Source organism: Tachysurus vachellii, chromosome 14, assembly GCF_030014155.1.
Source record: "Tachysurus vachellii isolate PV-2020 chromosome 14, HZAU_Pvac_v1, whole genome shotgun sequence".
Classification (NCBI taxonomy): domain Eukaryota; kingdom Metazoa; phylum Chordata; class Actinopteri; order Siluriformes; family Bagridae; genus Tachysurus; species Tachysurus vachellii.
The window spans coordinates 15,484,622-15,505,185 of record NC_083473.1 but is presented as its reverse complement, the minus strand read 5'-3'; the positions used below and the strand labels follow the sequence as shown (position 1 = coordinate 15,505,185).

Genomic DNA, 20,564 nt, shown 5'->3' with positions numbered 1-20,564 from the left:
CGTGTGTTTAATGTTTACTGGTCTTTTACAGAGCCAAAGCCTGTGTATGCCCAGCCTGGACAGCCTGATGTGGATTTGCCGGTCAGTCCAGCAGATGCTCCTGTGCCCAGTGTAGCCCATGATGACAGCATCTTACGGTACCCTTTTCTCTCTATATAATCATGCAGAGTTGAGAAACTTGCTATACAAAGGGATTTGAAGTGATATGTTTTATGTTCCGACTTTTATTTCTCCAGGCCTAGTATGAAGTTGGTAAAGTTTAAGAAGGGTGAGAGCGTGGGGCTACGGCTGGCTGGGGGCAATGATGTGGGCATTTTTGTGGCTGGTGTGTTGGAGGACAGTCCTGCTGCTAAAGAAGGCCTCGAGGAGGGAGACCAGATACTCAGGGTGAGGCCTCCTTACTGTCTCGTGCCTAATAAAAATAGTTGCTATAATAATTGTTAATAAAAGTTTTAGTATTATATTACTTACGTACGCGTGTGTGTCAATGTGTCATAACACATTGTGATTATAGTTTAGTGCTGTTGAAGGATGAGTGGATCTTTTTAGTATTCAGGTTTTATGCCTTTATGCTTTTAGGGGTTGTGTGATGGCAGCCTTAGTTTTATGGCGGGCTCCATTCCCAAGCTCAATGCGTGCCATGTAATGCTCTTAAACCTTAGAATGCACCAAAATACTTTTGCTTTCTTGGTGGTTTCCCCAGTGATATGGGCTGTTCTCTTGTCTGGCTGCCAAAAGTGCCTGCTTGTGTATGTCTCCTACACTCTGAATCCATTTTTGAGAACAAAGAACAGTGACTTTCTCTGTAAAGCACAGTCATTTTATGAATGTTTTGTCTGTTGCAGCTTAATTATTTTTTATTAATAGACTAATGATCAGGAACAATTCTTTTGATGTTCTCAGGTCAATAATGTCGACTTTGCAAACATCATTCGTGAAGAAGCTGTGCTGTTTCTTTTGGATCTGCCCAAAGGAGATGATGTCACCATCCTGGCCCAGAAAAAGAAAGATGGTGAGGATGTTGAAATATCATTAAACATTTTGTTCGATTTCCTGTAATCGAATGAAAACTCACGTACTTATTCATCTTTTCATTATCTAGATTAAAAACAGACATAAGGCATTGTTTTTTCTTCTCTTCTATGCTGACACATATCTTTTGCTCTCTAGTGTACAGACGAATTGTGGAGTCGGATGTGGGTGACTCATTTTATATTCGGACTCATTTTGAGTACGAGAAAGAGTCTCCGTATGGCCTGAGTTTTAATAAGGGTGAGGTGTTCCGAGTTGTAGATACCCTTTACAATGGCAAGCTGGGGTCCTGGCTTGCCATTCGAATTGGCAAGAACCACCAGGAGGTGGAGAGGGGCATCATTCCCAACAAGAACAGGTACTGGTAGTATATAGTGTGGTAATAGTTGTAGTAATTTTAGTGACTTCTGTTATATAATACAATCACCCATAAAAATGTTTTGGGATAGAATAGACAACGTGTAACATACCACACAAATGCTTTATAGCATGTTATATGGGTGGTGCGTTACTTTACAATTTTGCTACAAATCCATTATACACCCTTATTTTGTGTTCTGACCTCAAGAGCGGAGCAGCTCTCCAGTGTGCAGTACACGCTTCCAAAGACAGCAGGAGGCGATAGGGCAGACTTCTGGAGGTTCCGTGGCCTTAGGAGCTCCAAGAGAAACCTGAGGAAAAGTAGAGAGGATCTCTCTGCTCAGCCTGTCCAAACTAAATTCCCTGCCTATGAGAGAGTAGTACTCAGAGAAGGTGAAGGACTGTTCTAACTATGTATAACTTCATTTCTCACTGTTTGAGTATTGATTTATTGTGCACTGTATCTGTGTGTATTTCCCCCAATAACCTGCTGTGTTCTTATTCCTTCATGATTAGCTGGTTTCCTGAGACCTGTAGTAGTGTTCGGCCCCATTGCTGATGTTGCCAGAGAGAAACTTTCAAGGGAGGAAACGGACATCTTTGAGCTTGCCAGTGAGCATAGTTTACATTTTATATGTTATTATTATACCTGTGGAGCAACAGGCAGCAATATGCATGCAGTGTGTATATCAAGTATACAGTGTAAATGCGGCTGATATAAACACCTCATTAATTGTATCTTTCATGGCCTAAATTTGTGTCTTGTCAACAGAGAGTGAGCCCAGAGATGCAGGCACAGACCAGCGCAGTTCTGGAATCATCCGTCTCCATACCATTAAACAGATTATTGATAGAGTGAGTATAGTGCTTACTACAGCATGTAACACTTAGCTACATATTACCTCTGCAGTCTGATTCTTTACTAATTCTATACTAAAATGACCACTTTGTCTGTGTAATCTCTGCTAGGATAAACATGCAGTGTTGGACATCACCCCTAATGCTGTGGACCGTCTAAACTATGCCCAGTGGTACCCCATCGTGGTATTTCTGAACCCAGACAGCAAACAGGGTGTGAAGAACATGAGGACCAGGCTGTGTCCTGAGTCCAGAAAGAGTGCAAGGAAGCTGTATGAGCGTGCCCTCAAACTGAGGAAGAACAACCACCATCTTTTCACCAGTATGTGCAGAATATATATCACCAGACACTGCAGAATATATAAATTAAATAATCTTCATTTCTGCTTAGCCTCTGAAAGAAGATTTACTACATGAGTATTTATTTTAGCAGCGGTGCAGTTAAGATTGATGTTATAGTTGATTTTCTCTCTGTCTCTCACCCTTTCTCTTATTAGCCACTATTAATTTAAACAACATGAACGATGGGTGGTATGGAGCTCTGAAAGAGACCATCCAGCAACAGCAGAACCAGCTGGTCTGGGTTTCTGAGGGCAAGGTAAGCCAATCACCAGTCCATGTTTTACTTCTGTGCTATAATATCTCCAAGATAAATATTTGGTCTGAATAATCCTACTTCAAAATGTTTTGAGACAAAGAGTATCCTAGTTTTAGTGGCTTGATTAAGTGGGGGTGCATGAGGAGATAATTTGAGGGAAATGATTGTTTCTTCATTCAGATAAGTATTCAGACACTTTTAATGATTGCAGTAAAGGCTTTTTTGTAAAACTTAGAAATGTGAAATTAGAAACTTAGAAAAGGTAGAAATGACCTCGGTAACTTTGGGGAGATTAGTCTGGTTGTTAATTTGTATTGAAATCAAAATTATGATTTGATCGTTATTTTATTGAATTTACTTAATCTATTATTTTTTTGTAGACTTCTTCATAAAATAAATTGTAAACTGCAAAACTGTTCCACAATATTATTTCCAGGCTGATGGAGCTCCAGAGGATGACTTGGACATCCATGACGACCGCTTGTCCTACCTCTCAGCACCAGGCAGTGAGTACAGCATGTACAGTACCGACAGCCGCCACACATCTGACTACGAGGACACGGACACTGAGGGTGGTGCCTATACAGACCAGGAGCTGGATGAGACCCTGAACGATGAGGTGGGCTTACCCAGTGAGCCTGCTATCACCCGCTCTTCAGAGCCTGTGCGAGAGGATCCACCCGTCATCCAAGACGTTCCAGCCTACCCCAGTTACCAGCATGCAGCCCCCCAACCTGAGCCCACGAACCGCATAGAGTCTGCTGGATTTAAGATTCCTGCTCCCCAGCAGGTACAGTACATGTCATTCCAGTAAAGTTCTAATTATGAGACATTAAGTTGTCTGCAAATATTTTCCAGCATTCAGTAGTAGACTCTGTGTTCAGTTCTAAACTTAGTTCTAAGCAGAACTTAACTTATACATACACTTAGATTGTGAAATGGCGTCATGCAGGTCATGTTTTACATTTACATGCTGTTCAGATGGTATCACATTTACAAGGGGCACTTGGGTAAATCAACCCTCTAAAGGATATATTTAGTTTGCTATACAAAGTAAAAAGTTTGTCTAAAGTCATAGTCAGATTCTTTTAGCCACCTCTATTCTCATCTATAGATTGGATTAGATTGATTTATTAAACACTTACAACATACTGTAATAAATGTTTCTCTCTGGGTCTCTGAATCCATAGTAATGTCCTCTGTGTGCAACAGTTTTATCATGAAAGGGACAAGAAAGTATGTGTGTGCAGATATTACCCATAACAAATACCATCTGAATAGAGATGTCTTTTTATATCAGCCTTTTCTTAAATGCTTTCTGTAAGGTTAAAGACTTTCCTGTTGTTGAGGACCACCTTGTGTGCAATAATGCTAACCATCATGTTGATTCTTGGGCAGTACTTGGTGTGGTTGATTTAGCAGCCTGGAGATGTCCCGCATTAATTAAAAAGACATAGTGTAAAAAAAAATAAAATAAAAAAAAATTCACAGAGCAGTTTGAGTGCTTATAGGAATGTGCTTTTGGTGGCATGTGTCTATAACCTATGTGCCCCATACTCTACAGCAGGCTGAGGCTGCTGTGGCCCTGCCCTCCTTCCCCCCTGCAGTGGCATCAGTGCCCCCTGCTGTTGAGCCCACCGCACCACTAGCGGGTACGAAATCCTCGGAGCCACCTGGCACCGCTCAGGCCGACTCACTTAACCTTCCCGCCCCAGAACCCGAGTCCCAGCCCGATCTTGAGCTCGCTCAGGCCCCAACACACGACCCCCACCAGTCGCTCGCGCCCAGCCCACATCCAAAGGTACCACCAGTAGCATCACCGTGAGCTGGACCCGGGCACAACCCGCTTCAGCCTGGTTCAGCCCCGCTCGCTCACTCTTTTCAAGCTGCCTGTTTCTTGCACAATGCTATTTCCTTCCACACTTCTGTCTGCATGTGTACTATGCAAACCCATTTCTGTGCTGTGTGTGCCTCTGCCACCTCGAGAGTATGGGTGACTGGTACACATGCACCTGATGTGTGAGGGAAAAGGAAGAGGTCCTGCCACATGTGATCCTAGGAAAGAGGCCTCTCACTAGTCTCTTCACTCTTACCTCTCCTACCTTTTGCATGGCTCCTACTGTTGAGATTTCTTTTAGCTTGTTCTGTTTGTAGAATTAGTATTAAAAAGAAGTAGAACATTTTGTCATAGAAGTAGAAGCTGCACCACCCGACACTGTAGATGTTGTAGTATAATAAGGAATTGCAAATGGAACATTATCTTATTTGCAAGAATGATTCTGTAGCTGCATGTCAGTCTAACCTGCAGACAGTATTCACAAAAGTATCAAAGGAATTAATATGTTAAAGTTGTTGTTATTGTGTTTTGTTTTAATGTATAAAAAAAAAACAAAAACGAATAACTAAAACACATTTAACCTTTAACTCTAAATGCATAATTGAATGCAGTTCTTTTTTTTTGATTGTACAATTTTACTGTCTTCAGGCTATGGAAATTTTGAAAGTAGCTTTTCAGGCATGAATAAGCAATTAATGTTCCTCTAAATTTATTCAAGCTGATAGTCTTCCAGTTGGATATATAATATTCTTTTGGCTGTCATTACTGAAAGGCTTCTTATCAAATTGTATAGACATGTAGATCTGGATGGGTTAAACTGAGAGAATCTGCCTGTTCTTTGCATAATAATCACATTGTATATAAGCTTTTTTTCTGCAAAAGGTTATGTGCAAGTTTGATGATTGATCTGTTTTGACAGTCTTATTTTGAACAGCCTTTGCTGTTTTGCTTTATATTTTTTCTAAAATTAATAATTTATGTCTCTTCCTTTTATATTGGGTCTAGTTCCAGATCACTCTATAAACATAAGATCTCTTAGGTGCTCATTTTGTCTGTTTTTGCTGTTCTGTTCTCAGCAGATGTATAAGAAGGATCTGTACAGTGTGGATGAGCCTGTGCGGGTAAATCACATGATGAAGCCCCAGCAGCCACAATCCATAGCTCCCCCATCCTCTCTGTCCTACAGCCACCAGCCTGTGTACCAGGACAAACAGCCATACCGAGAGTACGACCACCCGCCTTACGGCTATGATGGTGGCAGCTACGCACAACCAAAGCCTCACAACTTCAACACGCACATGCACTATGACAACCGCGTGCCTCATTATGAGGAACTGTGGCCCCAGTATGACCAGCAGTCCTCGGCCCAGCCGCCTCCTCCTCCTCCTCCTCCAGCTGGGTCAGGCTATCCTCAGGGCCACCAGCCTCCCACTTTGAGCTACGAGCCCCGTTCTCCCTACGAGGATGGGCCCATGCAGGACTATAGCCCTCCTCAGCCTCGCTATGATGAGCCACCTGTGGCTTATGATAGCCGACCACTACGGCATGGAAAACCAGGGCCTGTTCGCTATGAGGATCCTCCTCCTCCTCCCTCGGTTGTGTATGACACACGCTCTTCTTATGAACCAGAGCTTCATGGTTTGCCCATCAATAACCCCCGCTCCCCTGACCCTCCTAAGCAGTATTATGGAGATGCATCTTTGAGACCTACTACATTCAACCCAGGGCTACCAAATCGTGGCTACAAACCAGGGCAACATGAACCTCTGAATTCTGATCCTCCAGTTCCTCCTCCAAAACCTGAAGTTGTGCTTTCCCCTGGGGAGCCGATACACACTGCAACTGATAAACCACTGCCTCCTCCAGCCAGAGACGATCCAGAGGAGGAGGATCCTGCCATGAAACCTCAGTCTGTTCTGAACAGGGTCAAGATGTTTGAGAACAAGCGCTCTGTGAGTGTAGACAGAGCCAAGGAGGCTGGAGATGGTCCAGGGATTAGGGTATGTCTTTCTTTTCATAACTTATGAAACAAAGTAGGTTTTAGCAATTAAAAGCAGTAATTTGTTGTATTTCTGTTTAGATATACTGTTTATTAAAGGGGGGGGGGGGGGGTAATCAGTGAAAATGTGTGATTTGTTAAATTGGTGTCATTTTCTGATGTAGCCCACAGATATCCCCAAACCTGTAACTGCCCCTGGCCCAGTGTCCAAGGCCAACTCTCTCAACAACTTAGAACAAGAGAAACCTGCATATAGGTAAACAAAATAATCTGCTTTGTATGCAAACCTATATCATAATCACAAATTATATTAACAGGATTTTACAATGCATTCTGCATGTGTTTTAGCTTTGTGGGGAAAAAAACTGTCTTAATGTGTCTTAATTTTAATTGTTGTCTTCTTACATAGGGCTCCAGAGCCACAAAAACCTCAGTCTCGCTTAGGAGATGAGGTGGTTCGCACCAACCACTATGACCCTGATGAAGATGAAGAGTATTACAGAAAACAGCTATCCTACTTTGACCGCCGCAGCTTTGACAATAAGGCTGTTACTCAACCTGCAGTCAATCGTTTCCATGATATTGCTAAACCTGCACAGCCTCAGCTAGGATACCCTTATAACAGGTATAGACCATAATAAAGATGTATTCATTTCAAATGTAGAGGTATGACTGTAAACATTGATGGCAGATAAGGCATGATGAGGACAAAGCATACAGTTACTATATGTGACAGGATGATTGGCATTTTTCAGTCAAAACTATTTCCTTTCTGATTAATTTCTGATCTGCTGTTTATGATGGGCTTAGATTCTTTTTTTTTTTTAGTTATTTCATAATTTAGATTTACATTAATTGTTAATACAGTCTTATTCATACTTGAATGTGCATCTATATTAATTATGTTTAAACAACCATGTTACTCAGGACAGAGTCAGGGGAGAAGGTGAGCCCTGTGGAGAAGAGATATGAGCCAATCCCACAAGTTAACCCTGTACCAACTCCTTATGGCCAGTCAGTACCTGCTGTCCCACCCACATCCCTACCCAAACTCAGCAATGCAGAAGGTAAGAGTTTAAATCACATGCTGCTCATCGTTCTTTAGTGCAGTTCACACTAGGAGTGTAATGCAATGCTACTCTATGTATCTTTCTTTATTTGTTTAGTATGACAAATATCTGCACCTGTATCTATTTTCTGTCAATGTTAGTTGCTTCTATTTCACGAAGTATAAACATACTTGTCGAATCTCTGGTTGCAGTCACATGCCTTGTCTATGCTATAACTTAAATGAAGTTTAGGAAAAGGGGAAAAAAAAAAAATACAGCTGTTTCTTCTTTCACAGTGAACTCTCACCCAGATCCCCACAATTCCCCCAAAGGCAAACCTGAATTGTCTACTCTCCGTCCTCCTACCCGGGATGACCCAGTCCAAGGCAACTACCTTCCCCAAAAGTCTCCAGTTAATGGGACCGACATCCCGCCCAAGACTCTAAGTGTCCCTGCTCCCACCAGTTACAACCGCTATGTTCCAAAGCCTTACACGAGCACTGCACGGCCCTTCGAGCGCAAGTTTGAGAGCCCTAAATTCAACCACAACCTTCTGCCCAATGACACCCAGACCAAGCCAATCGTGGTGAACAACAACCTCAAAACCCACCTCTCACCTCAACCCCAGGACACAGATAGTGGAGTGGACACATTCACTCGCACTATGGACAACAGGCCCAAATATCAGCACAACAATGTCAACGCTATCCCCAAAGCTATCCCTGTCAGGTAAAATGCCTCACCCTGTGCTTCTTATTTCTTTGCATTAGCTTCTTTATCGCGTTCAGGTTTGAGTAAATGAGCCCTTTCTCTTTCAGCCCCAATGCACTGGATGATGATGATGAAGATGAAGGACACACTGTGGTTGCTACAGCACGGGGTATCTTTAATTGTAACGGTGGCGTATTGAGCTCAATCGAGACGGGTGTGAGTATTATCATCCCCCAGGGAGCCATTCCTGAAAGTGTGGAGCAGGAGATCTACTTTAAAGTGTGCAGAGATAACAGCATCCTGCCTCCACTGGACAAGGAGAAAGGTTTGTATCCCTGTTTAATAAAGACCTGACAAATTGCATCCAGTTCTACTTTAGTGATTCTTGATATGCTGTTAAGTAATTAAGGATGAGTTTTAAATCAAAGAGCAAACAGACCCTGCTGTTATAATGCCTTTAGACAATATCAGACATTGTCAAGCCTTCACTCACTTGTGTGTTCTTGCAGGTGAAACTCTGCTCAGCCCCCTGGTCATGTGTGGGCCTCATGGTCTGAAGTTCCTGAAGCCAGTGGAGCTGCGCTTGCCACACTGTGCGTCTATGACCCCTGATGGTTGGTCTTTTGCTCTAAAATCCTCCGACTCCTCGTCGGGTACGCTGTCCTTTCTCTGGCCTTCTGAGTTTCTTTGGGTCTTGAGAGTGGTGATTACTGGGGATGTATCAATCAAATAATGTTTCAATATCTGAGTGACCTAAAGTGTTGGATCTGTATTCAGTCAGAGTTTCCAGTGTGCTGATGTAGGTGCTTCAATTTGTATTGTGCTAGCTTGGGATATGTAGATCATGTTTAACTATAGCCACGACAGTCTGTTGATGTGACGGCAGCTATATGGTTTCATAAATGGATCTGAAAGTGTGCTTTCACACTTGTCTTTATTTTTTCCAACTACATTTTTGCGTGTAATCCTGTTAGATGCGGATGCTAGGAGGATAAAAGTTGCTGCTGCTGTAGGTTCAATGCAGTGCTTTGTAACTTCACTGAGTGATGTTAAAAGCATTTTACCTCCCAATCAGGTCTCAAGGTGACAGACAAGTGAGGAACAATCAACATGGAGAACAGACATTAGTCTTTAATGAATATTCAGTATGTTGATTTGTAACCAAAATAAGAGCTTGGCTATTTTGGGGACATTCACTACTTTGTGATGTGATGTCTCATTTTACCTATGGTTGGAGTAAATAAATATTAAAAGATGATTTATTTCAGTCTGGTATATAAGCTGCGTGTGTGATTACATGTATATTTTTTGTAAATAGTCTAGTGCACCACAGGGTTCTTTTTTTTTTTTTTTCTCCCCTCCTTCTTTTGGCTGTGTCCCGTTCGGGGGTCGCCACAGCGGATCATGTGGACCGCATATTAGATTTGGCACAGGTTTTACGCCGGATGTCCTTTTGACTGGCACTGAGAGTTAACTCTTCAGTGGCTGGATTAGCTCCCTACCTGGGAATCGAACCCGGGCCACAGCACTGAGAGCACGGGATCCTGCCACTGGACCACAAGTGGATGGGAAAAAAAAGTTTAAAGTTCTGTCGTAGCAGATTAGAGGATCACCACAATCACAGAGCAGGAAAAATGTTGAAAATGTTTTGGTTTTATTTAATAGGGTTGATACATCCCTGGTGGATATGGTACTGATTCAGCTTGGGTGTCATCTTTGCTATCATTCCATTTCTCTTTCCATTTCAGTTTCACTCTTCTGTTCTTCCATATGACGCTTGTGGAGTTGAACAAAATGTTTCAGCAATAGAATTCTAAAACCTTGTTGATGCAATAGATTTACACACTAAGGCCATTACAATATGTTTACAAGAGGGAGAAAAAAACTAAAATATTGAACAGTATTTTACCATTTAATTTTGGAACAGTTGTCTAATTGTACCTAGAAAGGGTGTGTGGGAGCAGGTTTTCATTCCATCCAAGCAGACTCCTGACTCCACCTCTTTAATTTGTTGATCTTGGCTTTGGGTAAACGGGTGGTGTCAGGTGTGGCTCCAGCATGGGTGGAATGAAAACCTGCACCCACACTGGCCCTTTCTGAAGAAGATTGGGCACCCATCTATTGGAAGAACACTTATATTCACATTTACACCTTAGGTTCTCAAATATTTTGCAGCCAGTGACCCCTTTAATGGTTGAAATAAATTCCACAGACCCCCTAAGTACAGATTAATTTCATGAACATGATCCAACTATTCAGATATTAGGCTCAGTATTAAAATCTATATTAGAGTTCTTTCCGGAACTTTCCAACCACAGAAAACATTACGTTCAAGTGGACATTATTTATAACTTGATTCAAAATCTTAGTTATAATTTAAATCCATTCAATTCAAAATAACAAAATGTTTGGACCAGCTAATGCCTGAAAAACTCAATAATACTAGTGCTATTATTATTATTATTATTATTATTATTATTATTATTATTATTATTAAAATCTACCATTATTATTAATCATGGACCCCTTGTTCTTGCTTCATGGACTCCTGCAGGTCCCCACGACTTTGTCAAAGTTGTATTTTGTGTGTTTTAAGATCAGTGGTTAAATCAGTGGTTTTCAATGTCACTTTGTGTTTGTCTTCTGATTTCTCTGCAGGTGACCCCAAATGCTGGCAGAATAAATCTCTCCCAGGGGACCCCAATTACCTGGTGGGCGCTAACTGTGTGTCTGTGCTCATCGACCACTTCTGAAGAGGGTGACAGCTGGTCTGTTACTGAAAGGCAAAGTGTCAGTGGTGAACATTACAAAGTCCCTCCCCCCTTCCCTTCTCTCCTCTTCTCTCCTCCCCACTACAATGGAGTTATTATTTTCTCTTGTTTTCTTGAGAGTTGCAAGACAAAGTTTATTTGCTTGGAGGACAAGGAGAGCACCTCCCTCTGGTGCTGAATCCCCACAAAACTCATTCTTATTGTTCTTGTTTTGGTGCTTGAAGGCTTGCCAAATATGAAACAGAACAGGACAGAATAAGAGTTTATTAAAGGAAAAGAATGCATGGCCAGCACTACAGACAGACATTTTGTTTAAATTGTTTCAAAAATAATGGCAAAGACAATTATGTGAAGAAAGAAAATAAATAATTTGTTTTAAGTATTGAAGTTCTGCGGAAAAAGTTTCATGCATACCTTTTTTGTTTTGAAGTCTGTGGTCATGCGTGTGTTGTTTTCATGGGTGAACATGAGGACTGCTGTGGATCTGCATAATTCTGAGCCTTTTTTCTGGGCACTTGAACATGAAGGACCCAAACTGTTATGAAGACTTGTTTCCGAAGGATTAGAACCTTTGCGCTCATTGCTGATGAATTTCCTCCATGGGCTTAAAATGGGCTCTACATATTGAACAGACCTTTTTCTAGTGATGTTTTACCATAGATGAACACACTGGCAAAACTCCTGCTGTCTAGAGATCTATGCATGTGCTACGACTCAGGTCCAGACGCCTGCTACTACGTTCAGAACACCAACCTCCCCATCTTTACACTGCGAGCAGTGATGCCTTACCTGCATATTAACATTAAGTTAACAAAACCACATGCAAACTTTACGTTTAACTTGTTGAGTGAAATTATGAAGGATATTTAAATTCTCTGACCATTTGACACCCATTATATTAGTGGATTGGATTTGGCACACCAGTACTCAAGGCTAATGAACAGGTATGCTTTATTTTACTGCTATGCATATGAAGTCAACAGATATACAAACACAAGGATATGTTTAAATTATAGCTGTATATACTGCTAGCACATGGCCTTGGTTCGCTGTAAATGAACTTTTGTACATTTTTGTTATTTTGTATTAAAAAGATTAAGGTGGATGGGTGGGGGGGTCTTTAAGAAAAAGTAAAGCAAAACAAAACACAAAAAAACACTACATTGGTTATGTTTGTATTAAACTAATACCCCTGAGCCTTGGAACTAAACTTAGCAGTAATGAAAATGGAAAGAAAAAAAAAAAAGAAAGAAATTTTCTACTATCATATACATAAATCTCTACTCAATGGCATTTTTAACAGTAAGAACACAAAACATTTTTATTCTTATTTACTGAATAGGAAAGTGCTCGGTTTCAATAATTTAATGACTCTGTACTTCAGACGGGGCCGCTGTGGTGAGTGGTCCTGTACTTTGTGATACTGGATGCTGTATTGTGTGCCCTGAAATGTATTTTTGTACTAGTAAACAATTTAATAAGGCACATCAGTACTTTTTTTTTTGTTTTTGTTTTTTTCTTTTCTTTTGATATAAAACAGCTTCTACCCAATCTGAGTTTCTTTTCTTTACGAGGCTGACATTTTTGTTTTCAATTTTTGTTTCTTTTTCTTTCTTTTTTTAATATTTTTTTGCTGCACATTTCTAAATATACCACTGTATTAAATAAATTCATTTTTAAAGTACTGCCACATGCTTCTAGTGTCAGCACTGTGAATAACTGTAGAACAGTGAGCATGTATTCAGTGTGAAAACGGTACAAAGTTTAGCTTGCCGCTATCTCTCGGGGTAGTGACCCTCAGCAGTGGATAAAAAGAGCACAAGTGCCGGTTATGCTGATAAGTACTTACACTCAGATTTGAGCTGCATTTAGAAATTCTCTAGGCTTCATTTCCCAAGTCGGCCTTTGCCCTACTTCCACCGGCTCCATCGTTAGTACAGCTGTGAGCCGGGGAGAAAAAATCTTTAGGATGTGGACTATTCTCATGGTAACACACACAAACCACTAAATGAAATTTAAACCATGTGAGAGTGATGGAAGTATATTTATTACTTATAAAACAGAATTTACACTTCTCAAAACAATCCTATTAAACGTGCTACATTTTATTAATCGTTTTCACAGCAAAAGTTTGTTAACTAAATTAGTCACTGGACATTAAAATCTGACAAAGATGAAACCAGGATCCTCCCTGAGATTAGTCTGCAACTAGTTTAGCTTTCACTAGAGTTTTTCCACAAAAGCCACACAAAACACCCATTCATTTTTAAAGCATACTCGTATTATTTCATTTCCAGACTTAAAGTTTAATGTCTCCTGCAATCAATGAATTATAAATTTCCTGCGTGAGGGCAACGTATTTCTTTTGAGCTAGATCGAGGAAGTAGAGCTGGTCGCGAATGAGCGCTGGATCAAAGCCTTCCTCTACCAGCTTCACCTTTTTCATCTTGAAAGTTCCTGTAAGTTCTAAAGAACTCTGAAAGAGAAATGTGCTTTGATGAAAAACTTGAGCCTTGGCTTGATACCAAGAAAGACAGAGAGCTGCACAATCGGCAGAACCGGGTTCTAAACAACACGGCTTACTGTACCTGAATGCGAATGAAACGGGGTGTGGCGTAAACTGGTAGATAGTTAACTACGACTCTAGACGTGTCGATGCCATCAAACTCCTTCCCTTCTTTTAACACAATAGCTGCCATTCCAATCCTTCCTTCATGACCTTAAAATGGAGGGAAACATAGAACAGAACCTAAACACACTAAACACTTGATTTGGTGTCGTTCACGTATAAACCACTGTGGGTTTTACCTTTGACCGCGACGCCGTATACGTTTGCTTCCTCGATGCAGTCCACCATACTGAGGATATCAGCTACTTCAGTTGTGGCTACATTTTCACCTTTCCATCTGCAAATCACACCAAATGAAATCAGCTTGATCATTCGGATGAATACAATCATTACACGTTTTAACAAGAATATGTGTGCACAAACTGATAATGTATACAGCTATTTCTAGAATAGTTTATCCTTTATAGAAACCAAACTGGTGCCCGTTTACCTGAAAGTGTCTCCAACCCGATCGTGAAAGTAGACAAAGTTTTCGTCGTCAATTTTTAGCAAGTCTCCGCTGTTGAAATAGAGATCGCCTTTAACAAAAACGTCTCGGAGTCTTTTCTTTTCTGTCTGCTGCTTGTTTCCAGCGTAACCAACAAATGGAGACTTGATGGTGATTTTCCCAATCAGCAGTCCAGGCTCACCTGAAAGATCATTTCTATTATTTATATTAATACATCTAGGATAAATGAACGCATTCATGCACACAGGCTGATAAGTGGAGCTGACCTGGAGCTGCTGGCACACAAAATCCATCAGCGTTCCTCACAGGCTCCTCTTTCTCAATGTCAAACTTGATCAGGGAGTAGGGGAAGAATCTCTAACAGACAACATATTGAACTGAGCTTATTCACAACGCTCTTCCGTTAAGCTTCTCTCCAACTCTCTGAATTAAAGAGTCTTAAAGAGTACCTTGTGGAGGAAGTTAACCCGGCCTACCACTCCGACCTTTGTGGTGTAGTTAATAAACCCGATGTTTCCCTCGGTGGCAGCGTAGAGCTCTCTGACGTAAATTTTCCCAAAACGATTCAAAAATTCATTCCACACATCATATCGTACACCATTACCTATAGCGATCTTTACTTTGTGGTCTCGGTCGTTATCTCTCTACAGGAAGTATCACAAATAGATATTAAAAGTTAACAAACAAGTAAAAAGTATTGTGTTCTGAACATGCAGCTTTTAATCATACCTCAGCATACGTGTGTGTGTGTGTGTGTGTGTGTGTGATAGACTATAGTCCACAATAGCTGAAAAGAAGCCTATAAGCATGAATACATGCAGCAGTTCAACAGAGAAACTGCTCTCATGTATCAGTAAATAAACAGTGTCTTATATTACATAGAAACAAAATGCTGACCTTCGGTGTATTGCAGAGGTAACGCATTGTTTCTCCAATGTACTGCATTGCTGTAACATTATACCTCCTGCAGTCGTCCCAGAACTGAGAGGCAGAAAATTTTCTCCGCAGAACAAAAGAGTTTCCTAAAACCATAACAGGAAATACAAACAACACACAACATATAGGTTCATCCTTCAGTTAATGTAAAATATAAAGTGTGGTGTGATGCGGGGGCACGGTGGCTTAGTGGTTAGCACGTCAGCCTCACACCTCCAGGGTTGGGGGTTCGATTCCCGCCTCCACCTTGTGTGTGTGGAGTTTGCATGTTCTCCCTGTGCCTCGGGGGTTTCCTCCGGGTACTCCGGTTTCCTCCCCTGGTCCAAAGACATGCATGGTAGGTTGACTGGCATCTCTGGAAAATTGTCTGTAGTGTGTGAGTGAATGAGAGTGTGTGTGTGTGCCCTGCGATGGGTTGGCACTCCGTCCAGGGTGTATCCTGCCTTGATGCCCGGTGACGCCTGAGATAGGCACAGGCTCCCCATGACCCGAGGTAGTTCGGATAAGCGGTAGAAAATGAGTGAATGAATGAATGGTGTGATGCAGCCTGACATGAAACGGAATTTCCAATAGCAGTATGTTCTGCAGTTTGTATTCCTCGTATAAGACACAGCAATTGGCCAATGATTATGTAATTTATTAATAAACCATGCAGCGTAACATTTTATAGTTACTTTTAATGACAGAGAAGATCCACAAAGCCAGTTAGATCCTGTTAATTCTACATAAGAAATAGCTATACTGTAGGAGTTGTTTGATCACAAACCTTCCTTTATTTTCTCTCAGTAAGTTCATAAGAAACAAAAATGAAAATTTTCATGTAATAGACGCCACAAAACTCCTGCAGCCTGAAAACATTCCCATGATGAAGGACAAAGGACAAGTATGGACACTGGAACCTCCTCCTTAAATGTTCCATAAAGATCTCCTCACACAATACAACAAATCACTCTCATTCACTCATTTTCTACCGCTTATCCGAACTACCTCGGGTCACGGGGAGCCTGTGCCTATCTCAGGCGTCATTGGGCATCAAGGCAGGATACACCCTGGACGGAGTGCCAACCCATCGCAGGGCACACACACACACTCTCATTCACTCACGCAATCACACACTACGGACAATTTTCCAGAGATCAACCTACCATGCATGTCTTTGGACCGGGGGAGGAAACCGGAGTACCCGGAGGAAACCCCCGAGGCACGGGGAGAACATGCAAACTCCACACACACAAGGTGTAGGCGGGAATCGAACCCCGACCCTGGAGGTGTGAGGTGAACGTGCTAACCACTAAGCCACCGTGCCCCCCCTACAACAAATCAGCAACTCCTAATTTTATTTATTGAATAAAAACTTTTATCTGTTTTTATCAGGCTTAGATTATGTAGAGTGTCTGCTATACAAATTGCAGTGAAAGTCTTACTATGCAATCAACACAGAATGAAGACGTTAATATAAACCTGTGATTTGAGCTACAATACCGTCATGATCATGATGTTATAGAAAATCAATCCACCTCGTCTTACCAATCAGATGTGAGAACTGCAGTATAAACTATATTTATTCGTTTAGAATATTCTAGTATGCAAAATATCCTACTATATAATATTCTGATGAATTGTAGAGGCAATAAAAAAAACCGCAGCATTCAGCAGAAAACTACCTCTCTCGATACAGCCGGTGAATCCGATGAGGAAGCCAGCGCTGTGGTACAAAGGCAGGTTGATGTAAAATATGTCTTCGGATGTAACTCCAGAAACACCCTGGATAAATGAAGCAGCCCAAACTCTCTCTTGAGTCACCGTGGCTGCTTTAGGCAAACCTAAAGCCAAAGCAAGACAAACTCAACAACTGAATAAATAACCATGAACATTCTAGCTACATTGATTTTCTGAGCTTGTGACACTGTAGCGTCTGATTCTTATGCACATGAAACCATTCGGTGACACCTCATGCCCTGTTGTATGTAGGGCGTCTGCCATCCTGGAAGAAACTTACTAACATCATAATAGAAATGTTTCATCAAACAGTATAAACAATAAGTCAGTAGCTGTCTTTTCATTTACAATAACCAAAGCAGGACCAAATGTCTCACATGGCATGACAGCCACTGGCTTTCCTTTCATTTGCCACTTGTAATAAAAGCTATTAATATGAGGAAGTGCTGATTCTTTTGGTTATTGTGTTTAGAGTAAATCCAGTGTTGCTTAAAAGTCTCTTAACATCTGTGTAGTTTGTTACCAGTGGTTCCAGATGTGTAGATATACAGCGCCGTGCTGCGGCACGTAACATTAGCCCTGAGTGATGGAGACAGAGCTTTATCAGGTGCCTGTGCGATGGCCTCAGAGATGCCTTGAATGCCATCTGTGCTGCATGCATCAGAGAGCACATACACGCTGATGCTCTTCTCTTTCAACGCAGGCAAAATTTCTTCAACTGCACTGCAGAGCTCTGCAGGAGAACATACAAGTCATCAGTTCAACTCTAACTCAAACAATACATCTTCAGTGTCAATAATGAGAGAGGCTAGAACCCTACAATAGAGCCAGATTACTCGGCCAACTTATACAGACTCGGTCAACTCCACAGTTATTGGCACCTTTCATGAAAAAAATGTATGTAACCTGAATAACCGATGCAATTTATTTGAACTTTTCAACAAAAAAGCAGTAATTCTAATCCCTAATTCTAAAACTAGGAGCACCCACACAATTTATATGTACTACAGCATCTGCCATGTTTTTAAGAAGTTTGGAATCACTTGCAGAGGATGCTGGATTTAATGAAGAACAAGTCTGTTTACATTCTCTGGTTTGTGCATGTGGAATCTTGTCTCTTAAATTTAGACCACAGTTTAGATAACAAAGATGAACACATTTGATTTAGTCCCTGAATCATTTCATCTGATCTATGACTGTAATTATCTTGATCCAATACCATATTTTACAGTAGGATTTGAGGCTTTTTCTTGTATGCAACCATATTTTTTCACCTATATACAGATGGTGGTCATAATGTCCAAAAATGTCCTCGGCAACGTGCTTTAGTATCTTATTCAAGCCAAATTTTCACTTGATTTTTTTTATCTGTTGAATCTTGAAATGGGATGCAAAAAGAATTGTACATGACCGACGATTTTATGTGGACAGCCCCAAGGTCAGTTTTTGAAAAGTAAAGAAAAAACATTTATTTGAAGTATTTGTAGGTGAGAAAAGTGAAGGAAAGTCCTATTCTCAGCCATAACACTTGCATTTAATTATTAAATTTTTCAAATGTGTACAGTAATATTTATTAATAGTAGCTTTCTATTCTCACAAAAATAGAAATAACTGATATGCCTCTTTTTTTTTTTTTTTTTTTTTTTTTTTTTCAGTTATTCATTTAATTAGCAATTTAAGTGATCAGCCAAATAGGCTAGATCACCATATCATTTATAATGTGGAATAATGTGGGATGATTGATATCCACAGCTGCCAAAAAAAAAAAAATCTCAGACCAGAGGTATAGAATCACTGTGTATCCATTACACTGTGCACTGATACACTGAGTAACACAATCATTTCAATGAATGCCAATTTTACCTTCTGCTACTATCAGTACACTTGCACCACAGCATGAGAAGCAGTGCAGAAGGGATTTAGATCTGATGTTAAAGTTGAGTAAAGCAGTAGAGCAGCCGAGTTTAGCCAATCCGAGCCAGATCCAGATAAAACAAGGCTCATTGCCTAAGAATAAGGCCACAATGTCACCCTCTTTCAGCCCAGCAACCTTCTGCAAAGCATGAGCCGCTTTATTACTCTTTCTGTCCACGTCTGAATACGTGTGCGTCTCTCCCATAAAGTGAATGAATGGTTTGTGCGGATGTTTCATCACGGCATCTAGAAAACAGTCGAGAATGCTGTAAAAGCGAGCTCTTCTCTTATAGAGCTCCAGACGCAGTCCATAGAGCGCAGCCTTCAGCATGTAGGCGCAGTCCTGGGTGAAGTATGGACACAGTGTCCTGAGCACAGCAGGCAGCACACACAGCCCAGCCACAAGGAAAGTCAACCACACGTACATGTCCATGCGAGCAAGCAAATCAAGATGATAGGAAAAGAAAAGAAAAGAAAAGAAAAGAAAAGAAAAGTGCAGCACCGAGAAACTCGGAAATAAAAAGCTCCCCAAAAACAGCCCACACAGATGGGAGTAATCAATCCTTTCCCTTACTTCGCTTCGGGGGTTGCCAGATTACTAGTCAAATCCACTTGAAAGTGGATTTAGTTTGCAAGTTTCTCTTACACATGCAGGAATGTATATTACACATGCATGTGACGTATATATATATATATATATATATATATATATATATATATATATATATATATATATATACACACACACATACATACATACACACACAAAATGTACACAAAAAATACAAAAAGGTATTAGGCAACTAAGAACATTTTGCACATGTATATACTGCAAATGGTATTATATTAACATGTTGTAATTATTATGAAATTGGGATAATGGCACAGTGATTATGTCACAGTGATACTGTGTGGTCATTGTGTTAGTTCTGTTCCCTGCTGAAGTGGGAGGAGTTATAAAGTTTGATGGACAAACTTTTTTTTTTTTTTTTTTACATTTTATTAATTTCATGCTGGCAAAAAATGGGTCATGATCTAGAACGAAATGATGTGATAATTGCAAATTGTAACTTAATATAACATTTTAAATAATATAGTATTATGCACTGAAATATTGAAGGATATAAAAAATTTGAATTCTTTTTTTTTTTTAAAAACAAAAGTCTTTTACTACAATTCTAATATGCAGCAAAAACTCCACCAACTGATCCACAAGTCATAATTATGTGTTTATATCTAATTACTGTAGCACATCACCCTGTAATTCACAATGATTAAATGACGCTTAAAGAACATTTCACTGTTCACTTATATACCCAGTATATATTCCCTCTCTTCCACATCCTAGGCTAGAAGTCAGAGATTTACACAACACCTAGAATGAATAATCTTCAATTCTTTATCTATGCTTTTAAGAATGTAAGGATCCTGAGTATCTAGTTGTTGCTTGTGGGAAAACACGAAGGAAACTACATGATCATCTGAAATATCCACCTATAAAAAAAAAACAGTACATAGTCTGTAGATTTTTCTGTAACATGGCAACCGCATTCTTTAGCTTAAACTTTGAGTAGGTGGAGTTTGTAAAGGAATGTACAAGTCTGTGCTCTGGGCTAAAGGAAAGTGTTACACTAACATTTCATACTGATGTCTGCAAGACTGCAAACTGCTTAATGTAATGAACAAATCATTCACAAAGTGTC

At 40.5% G+C, this 20,564-nt stretch overlaps 2 protein-coding genes across 13 annotated transcripts in view; one reads left to right on the top strand and one right to left on the bottom strand.

Annotated features, from left to right (window-relative positions):
- The window catches only part of tjp1b (tight junction protein 1b), a 38,579-nt gene extending 25,674 nt beyond the window's left edge, over window positions 1-12,905 (top strand). For 3 of the 12 annotated variants that reach the window (XM_060886659.1, XM_060886660.1, XM_060886657.1), the window contains exons 10-28: window positions 32-137; window positions 237-387; window positions 904-1,012; window positions 1,171-1,390; window positions 1,601-1,785; window positions 1,909-2,004; window positions 2,165-2,247; window positions 2,362-2,572; window positions 2,748-2,848; window positions 3,285-3,638; window positions 4,413-4,649; window positions 5,762-6,685; window positions 6,849-6,940; window positions 7,094-7,309; window positions 7,612-7,751; window positions 8,030-8,462; window positions 8,552-8,769; window positions 8,954-9,097; window positions 11,103-12,905. In XM_060886659.1, the coding sequence (XP_060742642.1) occupies window positions 32-137; window positions 237-387; window positions 904-1,012; window positions 1,171-1,390; window positions 1,601-1,785; window positions 1,909-2,004; window positions 2,165-2,247; window positions 2,362-2,572; window positions 2,748-2,848; window positions 3,285-3,638; window positions 4,413-4,649; window positions 5,762-6,685; window positions 6,849-6,940; window positions 7,094-7,309; window positions 7,612-7,751; window positions 8,030-8,462; window positions 8,552-8,769; window positions 8,954-9,097; window positions 11,103-11,197 (4,115 nt within the window). In that variant the 3' untranslated portion in view covers window positions 11,198-12,905. The remainder of the gene's footprint in view (window positions 1-31; window positions 138-236; window positions 388-903; window positions 1,013-1,170; window positions 1,391-1,600; window positions 1,786-1,908; window positions 2,005-2,164; window positions 2,248-2,361; window positions 2,573-2,747; window positions 2,849-3,284; window positions 3,639-4,412; window positions 4,650-5,761; window positions 6,686-6,848; window positions 6,941-7,093; window positions 7,310-7,611; window positions 7,752-8,029; window positions 8,463-8,551; window positions 8,770-8,953; window positions 9,098-11,102) is intronic. The other 9 variants (XM_060886661.1, XM_060886658.1, XM_060886669.1 and 6 more) reach the window with 6 other exon arrangements.
- A 335-nt stretch (window positions 12,906-13,240) lies between these two features.
- zgc:101540 (hsFATP2a_ACSVL_like domain-containing protein) lies at window positions 13,241-19,431 on the bottom strand. The gene is made up of 10 exons (XM_060886674.1): window positions 18,811-19,431; window positions 17,471-17,680; window positions 16,893-17,051; window positions 15,190-15,314; window positions 14,742-14,936; window positions 14,559-14,649; window positions 14,275-14,473; window positions 14,024-14,121; window positions 13,804-13,934; window positions 13,241-13,691 (listed from the first exon to the last, which is right to left on the bottom strand). The coding sequence occupies exons 1-10, from the start codon at window positions 19,292-19,294 to the stop codon at window positions 13,515-13,517; spliced, it is 1,869 nt and encodes a 622-aa protein (XP_060742657.1). The 5' UTR covers window positions 19,295-19,431; the 3' UTR covers window positions 13,241-13,514.
- Between the last annotated feature and the right edge of the window lie 1,133 nt (window positions 19,432-20,564).